The following is a 9,460-nucleotide window of genomic DNA, read 5'->3' as shown; positions in this document are numbered from 1 at the left end:
AACTGGAAAATCTGCAAGTATATGGAAGATAACACTTTCTTAATCAGTAGCACAAACAAGAAACAAATGGAAATCAGTAAGTATCATGAGAAGAATGAAAATGAGAACACAACATATCTAAACTTATGGGGTGCAGTGAAGATAGTGCTACAAAGGAAATTTATAGCCCTAAATGTTTATATTAAAAAAAGAGAAAGAGCTAAATTCAAAGACCTGACCGCACACCTGGAGGAGCCAGAAAAAGAACAGAAAACTAACCCTAAAGCAAGGAGAAAGAAATAACAGAGTAGAGCAGAAATAAATGAAATCAAGAACAATAGAGTCGACAAAACCACAAGTTGGTTCTTTGAAAAGAACAATAAAATTGACAAACCCTTAGCAAAACTTACAAAAAAAGAAAGAAGAGGCAAATAAAATCAGAAATGAGAGAGGTGTCATCACCATGGACCCCAAAGAAATAAGAAAAAAAAAATCAGAGGACACTATGAACAACTATATGCTAACTAGACACCTCAGATAAAATGGACAATTTCCTAGAAACACATGAACAATGTAAACTGACACTAAAAGAAATAGAATACCTCAATAAATCAAACAGAAGTAATGAGATTGAATCAATCTTTAAAAACTTGCCAACACAGTTGAAGTTGCCACCCTCCCCATTATGTGGGACATGACTCCCAGGGGTGTAAATCTCCATGGCAACATGGGACATGACTCCCAGGGATGAGTCTGCACCCAGCATCACAGGATTGAAAGCCTTCTTGACCAAAAGGGGAAGAGAAATGAAACAAAGTAAAGTTTCAGAGGTTGAGAGATTTCAAATGGAGTCAAGAGGTCATTCTGGAAGTTATTCTTATGCATTATATAGATATCCCTGTTTAGTTTTTAGTATGTTAAAATAGCTAGATGGAAATACCTGAAATGGTTGAACTGCAACCCAGTAGCCTTGATTCATGATGAGTGTATAACTATATCACTTATATGGTGTGGCTGTGTGATTGTGAAAACCTTGTGGTTCACATTCCCTTTATCCAGTGTATGGACAGATGAGTAGAAAAATAGGGACAGAAAAGTAAATCAATAATGGAGGAATGGAAGGATGGGTTGTTTCTGGTGTACTTTTTTACTTTCCTTTTTATTACTTTTTTGGAGTAATAAAAATGTTCAAGGGTTGGGGTGGTTGGGGTGGCTGGGGGGTGGGGTCGGGGCAGGTGCTGCCTCTTACCTCACTGTCCCCTAGCGCTGCCCGGACATCGCGCCCGTCGCCGGCACCATGAAGATATGGACTTCAGAGCACGTGTTTGACCACCCATGGGAAACTGTTACAACAGCTGCAATGCAGAAATACCCAAATCCTATGAACCCAAGTGTGGTTGGAGTTGATGTATTGGACAGACATATAGATCCCTCTGGAAAGTTGCACAGCCACAGACTTCTCAGCACAGAGTGGGGACTGCCTTCCATTGTGAAATCTATTATTGGTGCAGCAAGAACCAAAACATATGTTCAGGAACATTCGGTAGTTGATCCTGTAGAGAGAACAATGGAACTTAAATCTACTAATATTTCATTTACAAATATGGTTTCAGTAGATGAGAGACTTATATACAAACCACATTCTCAAGACCCGGAAAAAACTGTTTTGACTCAAGAAGCCATAATCACTGTGAAAGGAGTCAGCCTCAGCAGTTACCTGGAAGGGCTGATGGCAAGTACAATTTCTTCAAATGCTAATAAAGGCCGAGAAGCAATGGAATGGGTAATACATAAATTAAATGCCGAGATTGAAGAATTGATGGCTTCAGCAAGAGGAAGCATAAGGACACCGATGGCGGCAGCAGCATTTGTAGAGAAATGACAGTGAAAATCGGTGTATAACATCAGATCCCCTGGGTCTTTCCAAGCTGGCTATATTTATTTGTTATTTAAAAAAAAAAACCAACTATATTTTAGGTGGACTTTTTTGTAATAAGCTGGAGAAAAAGTATGTGATTTTTGTTGAAAACAAAGAGATGCAGGGCTTCTAAGTAAAAGAGACCAGAAGAAATTTGTGTTATTTGAAATGACCATCCAATTGTAAGGATTCCAGTATTTATGTTAAAATTTTACAATTTTTGAAAAAGTACTTCGAAATTGATATTGGCATAGTGATGAATCTCCTTAAGGTAGAAATTTTGAAGCTTTTCATGCATTGGAAACTCTACCTGGCTTTGGACCAACCCCAGAGCAAAAGCAGAGCCACCTTTTCATATACAACCATGATTGCCTTACTGCATTAAACTTCAAACAGTTGTTTAACTGTGAGAACTCACTTTAAAAGGAGAAATTGTAACTTCCAAAAGCATGTTAATTTGTTTAAAAAAAAAAAAAAAAAAAAAAACTTGCTCTGCTCTAAACCACCATTAAAAACACAGTATTTTGATTTGGTACTGTAAGTGATATTTTTGGAATGAAAATTATCACTAAAGTAATATATGACTCCAACAAAATACGATTTTATTGTATTAAAAAGAGTTACTGTATTGATTTGCCAAATTTTTGTAACTTAGTAAAGATATTACCTTCTTGGATTTGTACTTCTAAAAGTCTTTATGATTTAGTATGCTGTACTTATGGGCTGGTTAACTGAAAAAATAAAGTTATTACCTGAATTTGGCAGCATTAAACAGAAGAACAGCTGTTCACATCTTTTAGCATTTAACATTTGCCTAACATAAATTGCCATGTGTCAAATCATGGCTCTGTAATTGCTAAGCATGATATGTCAGGTTATTTGATTATAATTACTTTTGGAAGTATATGTGGACAGCAAAACATCTTTTTTACATAAGAGCTGCTACGTCATTGAAATTACTCAAATGATGTCTTGATCTGAAGTATAAATCCCTGGTACTTATGTTTTTAATAATATGGTTGCCACTGCAGGGCATGGGGGGGTGGTGGGTAAGAAAAAAAAAAAAAAAAAAGGATTGACCTAAACTAATCACTGATGTGAATTTCACTGCAGCTTTTGTTTATGGGAAATCCTTATTTGGGCTGCCAGTGGGCCAGCTGCAACTGAAAAAACAATCTAGTAATGTATTTTGTTTTATATTTTGTAGATCAGGTAATTATTAACCACTAAATGATATCTTTAATACTTATTTGTTTGCATATCCAAGTATTTTTATTACAAGTGATTAGCTCTAGCCTTTATTGTTCCAGTTGCTTACATTACAAGTGATAAACATCCAGTCAGGTTTCCTATAAAAGAGACAAGTTAATGTATGTACATATAACCACAGAAATAGGTATATCAAACTATTTTTTTAATTAGTGTTTTTTCTATCTTAAAATATTATTTGGCTAAGACTTTCTTAGGACATTTGTAAAAGCACATTAAATCCAGTAATTTTCTGATTATTTGTTTGTAACTAGAGATGGTTTTTGCAACTGAAATAACATTTTCTGCTCAACCACATTGCTAAATTTTGATATTTGGTTAAAAAAAAAAAAAGTTGCCTTGTATGATTCGGTGTAAATAATACTTGTTCTGAGAGAAGTGTAATATCCTAATGATAAAAGATTTTCTAAGCAAATTCTTTATCGATATTTTTTGTTTTTTTACCCTGACCGAATGATAAATTCTGTAAATTTTCATTTGTAGTTGCCTCTTTCAGTTTAAACAGCTAGTGATTTTGGCTTTACTTGTGAAAATATAAATACACATCAAGGAAATTTAAGAGGACTAGACTGGAATAAAATGGTCATTAAACTCTCAAAAAAAAATGTTTCAAAAACTGATTGGGGTGATGAATGCACAACTATATGATGACACTGTGAACAACTGATTGTACACTTGGATTATTGTGTTGTATATGACTATATCTCAATAAAATTGCATAGATAACAATACTCTACTGATCATTCCAAGAGAATTTATATTGAATCCTGCTCAAAGTCTTCCAAAGACTTGAAGAGGATGGAATTACTACCTAACTCATCTATGAATTCAACATCCCCCTAATACCAATGCCAGATAATGATAGAACACAAGAAAGAAACAACAGATAAATCTCTCTAATGAATATAGAAGCAAAAAATCCTCAAATAAAATTCTCAAATTAAATCCAACAGCACATAAAAGAATTATAACCATGATTCAAATGGGGGTTTTATGCAAAGTGGTTCAACACAAAGTCAATACTGTAAAACACATTAACAATCAAAGGGGGAGAACACATGTTCATCTTGACTGATGAAGAAAAGCCGTTTGACAAAACCACATCCTTTCCTTATAAAAACTCTTGAATATAGGAATACAGGGAAATTTCCTCAACAGGATAGAGGGAATATATGAAAAACCCATAGCTATCATCATACTCAAAGTTCAAAGATTGAATATTTTCCTCTAAGATAGGGAAGAAAACAAGGAGTCCAGTGTCACCCACCATTATTCAACATTGCATGAGAATTTCTAGCTTAGAGCAGTTAGGCAAGAAAAGAAATAAATCCTCCAAATTTGAAAGGAAGAAGTAAAACTTTCACTATTTGCAGATAACATGATCCTATATTCAGAAATTCCCCAAAAAATCTACAATAAAGCTATTAGAGATAAACAAGTTCTGCAAAGTGGCAGAATACAATATCAACACACAAAAATTAGTACTGTGTTCTATACTAGTGTAATAAGCAATCTGAGGTGGTAATCAAGAAAAATATCCCATTTACAATAGCAAGCAAAGAATCAACTATCAAGGAACACTTTAACCAATGCAACCAGACCAGTACCCAATACACAACAGAATACTGCTAAAAGACATCAAAGAATACCTAAGTAATTGGAAAGGCATTCAGTGTTCATGGATTGGAAGAATATACAGCAAGATGGCAATTCTACCCAATTGATGTGAAGATTCAAGTGCCAATCAAAATCCCAACACCTTTCTTTGCAGAAATTGAAAGCAAAATGATCAAATTTATTTGGAAGGGTAAGGAACCCTAAATAGCCAAAAACATCTTGAGAAAGAACAAACTTGGAGGAATCACATTTCCTGACTTTAAAGCATATTATAAAGCCAAAGTTGTCAAAACAACATGGTACTGACACAGGATAGACATATTAATCAATGGAATTGAATTGAGAGTTCAGATATGGACCCTCACATCTATGACCAACTGATTTTTTTTTCTTCATATTGTTTAATTTCTTTGCATTGAATGTAAGGAAGAAAAAATGGTTTAGCAAAAGTAATAAAATCAGTTACAATCACAACCTTTCCTATGTATACATTATTTCACAGAATAGGCAAGTATTACTAATTATTTGATTCTTCTCAGAGAAGAATCTGCTTTTTACCTAAAATGTAAATTGCAACTAATGGGTTTTACCCCACTTTGCTAACTATAACAAATCAGTGTTTTAATCATTGTGTGTTCTTCATAAAATTTAGATGTGATTTCTTATTGAACTCGGTTTCCAATATTGGCATGTATATAAAAATAATCAAACCATTTTTTCATACGTGAGTATAGTAGTATGGTACAGTATTTTTAAGAGTTAAAAAAAGCATATGCTCAGAGAGCTAGGTAACAGAATCACTGACAGTCATTTGTTCTTTCATCAAATTTTTAGGAAGAACTTGCTCTATATCAGGCATAATTCTAGGCACTATTAGATAAAACAGTGAACAAAACAGATACAAATCCCTGCCCTTATGGCATACTTCAATAGAATCAAAATTTTCACTATTATGTTATTAACATCAACTGAATTAAATTGGTCTAATACACAGTGAATCATAGGACAAAGATGACTAAAAAAATGGGACTGAGAAGGCAAACGGAATTTCAATTTTTAAAAGCATGTTTCCCAAAGGGCAAATCCATGAATAGTAAGAGCTTAACTACCTTTAATTCTACACAAAGGAGAAGAGGATTCCATGATAATTATCCACCATGAATTCAAAGAGGCAACAACTGGAACTTGTAAACCCCAGTACCCAGTACAGCACCTTATACGGAGGAACTCAAATGTCCTGCTTAAAGGAATAAAAAACCTATCCATCATAGTTTATCTCAATAGAATCACACAGTGCTAGAGCTGTCATAATGCCATATTGAATTGTTACTATTAATACTGAGGAAATTAAACAAAAGCAAATAAGTAGAAAGAAGGGATTTTCCTTCCTATTACCACTTGTGCCAAGACAAACACACCCTAGGGGAATCTACTGGTTAATAACCCATATGAGCTTTCCTGCCGGCCCGCCGGTTTGCGCGGAGGCGGAGGCTCGGGTGCTTTCAAGATTCGGCTCCACCCGTAATCCACCGCCATGGCCGAGGAAGGCATTGTTGCTGGAGGTGTAATGGACGTTAACACTGCTTTACAAGAGGTGCTGAAGACCGCCCTCCATCCATGATGGTTTAGCACGTGGCATCCGTGAAGCTGCCAAAGCCTTAGACAAGCGCCAAGCCCATCTTTGTGTACTTGCATCCAACTGTGATGAACCTATGTATGTCAAAGTGGTGGAGGCCCTTTGCGCAGACCACCAAATCAACCTAATTAAGAGCTGATGATAACAAGAAACTAGGGGAATGGGTAGGCCTCTGCAAATCGACAGAGCGGGGAAACCACATAAAGTGGTTGGTTGCAGTTGTGTCGTTGTTAAGGATTATGGCAAAGAATCTCAGGCCAAAGATGTCATTGAAGAATATTTCAAATGCAAAAAATGAACAAATAACATGGCTCTCACTTGTCAAAAAATAAAATAAAATAAAATACCCATATGAAACAAACATCATTTCAGCTATGCAGGGAATGTTGTTTGGTTGTTTAGAATAATGGGATGTATATCATTATTAAATCCAATAAACAAAACTGTTCCAAGGTCAAAGAAAATTTCCCTTACTACCCATGAGTTGCATTAAAGCTCCCTTTTTGAAGCAGAGAACAAAAGCCTAAGGCAGTCTCAAACAATCTCCTTCTTGATCCTTCAAGAACTCAGTGGCTTTAAGGAACTGGGCTTCCTTCTCTATGATTTTTTTTTTTTTAATCCTAAGCTAAGAGTAAACTTGCCCTTGTCATTTGTCTCAAATAACACAAAAAAGGCACAATAAAAAGGCAGCAGTTCTTATCTACTCTTGATTATATGATGTTATAATCCCAAAGAGAGGAACCATTCAAGTAGAAAAAAAATCAACAACTTTACAGTATCTTTTTATCATCAACCAGATACAAGTGATCAAACCAGGGAAAGCATCTTCCTACATGGGAAATGTTTGTACATGCATCATGTTGACCTAGCATTAGACTGCTTTTAAAATTTAAACACAAGGTTTTATATAACTTTTTCAATCAAGCTCATGTTTTAAAACAAGTTTTTTTTTAAAATGCAAATATCTGAATGTCAGTATTCTTTCCTGTCTACTGTCTTTTTTGTACTTTCCAGGCTAATACCTGAACATCCTAAGTGTGACTGCATAAACAGATTCAAACTCTCTTGGTTACCATGAGTAAGCCTTAACTCCACATACAAAAAAAAGTACAAAAGAGGCTTGAAAAGTGTGGTTATTTCTATCTACTGCTTAATAGTGATAAGAAGCACAAACGTGAATCGTGGGTGCCCTGAATGGATCAAACGGGAACCTCAGCCACTTCATCTCTAAGATGCAAACAATGAAAGCCTCCTTCCCTCACCTCATACTTCACCATACAGTGGCAGTGCTCTGGGATCATCCAACTGCAGAGGAGCCAGGTTTCCCGGCCGGGATTTGCCTGCTTCACCTTACAGACGTCCCCATAGGTTGCCGCTGCTGACCCTCTGGACCAGACCGTAGTCCCGCTCCGCTGTGGATTTTGCCTCAGGATGTCCGCAATGGGCCGCAGCAGGCTCCCATTGTCGCTCAGGGCCCGGGCCTGCCGGTTCTGTCCCCCGGTGCCCCATTCCCGCTAAGGATATGAGCAGCACCGCTTCCCAACGTGGAGACTAGGTGCAGCCCCTCTATTTGTTAAGCGCAGAGCCTCTGACCAAAACCTTCTCCCCAGTGGCCCGCCGGCCACTCAGAGTCCTGCACAGTCATGGCTGCCAGCCATACCTCGCATCCTTTCGAAGGCAGCGGAGGCGCATATACCGTCGTGGATGCCCAGCAGCACATTCCCCAGCCAGGCTGCATCACTGGGAGATACCTTCCTCGGTCAGTGGGTCGGCACCGAGCGGCCCTGCACAGTTGATTTTTAGTCAAGCTGCTCATTTAGTCTCTTAAAAAAATGTGCTGACATCTGTTTTAATGTACTGGAATAGCTAGAAGTAAATACCTGAAACTATCAACTCCAACCCAGTAGTCTGGACTTCTGAAAACGATTGCATAACAATGTAAATTACAAGGGGTGACAGTTGATTGTGAAAACCTTGTGGATCACACTCCCTTTATCCAGTGTATGGATGGATGAGTAGAAAAATGGGGACAAAAACTAAATGACAAATAGGGTGGGATGGGGGATGATTTGGGTGTTATTTTTTACTTTTATTTTTCATTGTTATTCTTATTCTTTCTGATGTAAGGAAAATGTTCAGAAATAGAGTGTGGTGATGAATGCATAACTATATGATAGAATACTGTGAACAGTTGATTGTACTCCATGGATGATTGTATGGTGTGTGATTATTGTTCAATAAAACTGAATTTAATTAAAAATGGTGATGGGAGAACTGGATATCCATATACAAAATAATGAAAGAGGATGCCTAGACCCCGTCATGCATCATACAAAAAGTAACGCAAAATATATCAAAGACCTGAATATAAGAACCAATATTACAAAACTTCTAGAAAAATACGTAGGGAAGCATCTTCAGGATCTTCTATTGGGTAATGATATCTTGGATATTACAAACAGAACACAAGCAGCCAATGGAAAAAAATAGATAAATTAGACCTCCTTGAGTTTAAAAATTTTGCACAGCAAAGGACTTTCTCAAGGAAGTTAAAAGACACCCTATTCAGTGGGAGGAAATATTGGGAAACCACATTTTCAATAAGAGTTTAATATCCAGATTATAACATGAAGTCCTCCAATTCAAAGATAAGACAAACAATCCAAATGAAAAACGGGCAAAAACAAATATTGTATAATCTCACTCATATGAAACAATTAGAATGAGCAAACTCAGAGTTGGAATCTAGAATCTAGGTTACCAGAGGATAGATTGGGGTAGATAATGGTGAGCTGATGCTTAATTTGTACAGAATTTCTATTTAGGTTAATTGTCAAGGTTTGGTAATGGATGGTGATGATGGTAGATAATTACAGTGAGTGTAATTAACAGCACTGAATTATGTTTGTGAATGTGGTTGAAAGGGGAAATTTGGGTCATGCATGTTATGATTGAAAGTTAGAAGATAAAACATGAGACCATATAACACAATGAACCCTGTCACAGAAAATGGACTGGTGTTAATAGTACAAGAATAAGAA

The 9,460-nt window shown here is 36.4% G+C and overlaps 1 protein-coding gene and 1 pseudogene across 1 annotated transcript; both read left to right on the top strand.

The window, feature by feature from the left end:
• The first annotated feature begins 1,244 nt into the window (after positions 1-1,244).
• LOC119532512 (PRELI domain containing protein 3B-like) lies at positions 1,245-2,166 on the top strand. The gene has a single exon (XM_037834983.1). The coding sequence runs from the start codon at positions 1,277-1,279 to the stop codon at positions 1,859-1,861; it is 585 nt and encodes a 194-aa protein (XP_037690911.1). The 5' UTR covers positions 1,245-1,276; the 3' UTR covers positions 1,862-2,166.
• A 4,081-nt stretch (positions 2,167-6,247) lies between these two features.
• LOC119532514 lies at positions 6,248-6,717 on the top strand (annotated as a pseudogene).
• The last annotated feature ends 2,743 nt before the right edge of the window (positions 6,718-9,460 follow it).

Source organism: Choloepus didactylus, chromosome 4 (genome assembly GCF_015220235.1).
Source record: "Choloepus didactylus isolate mChoDid1 chromosome 4, mChoDid1.pri, whole genome shotgun sequence".
NCBI lineage: Eukaryota > Metazoa > Chordata > Mammalia > Pilosa > Megalonychidae > Choloepus > Choloepus didactylus.
This window is presented reverse-complemented; position numbering and strand designations above follow the sequence as displayed.

Coding starts and splice junctions, on each gene's coding strand:
- LOC119532512 (XM_037834983.1), top strand. CDS start 1,277: ATGAAGATATGGACTTCAGAGCACGTGTTTGACCACCCATGGGAAACT.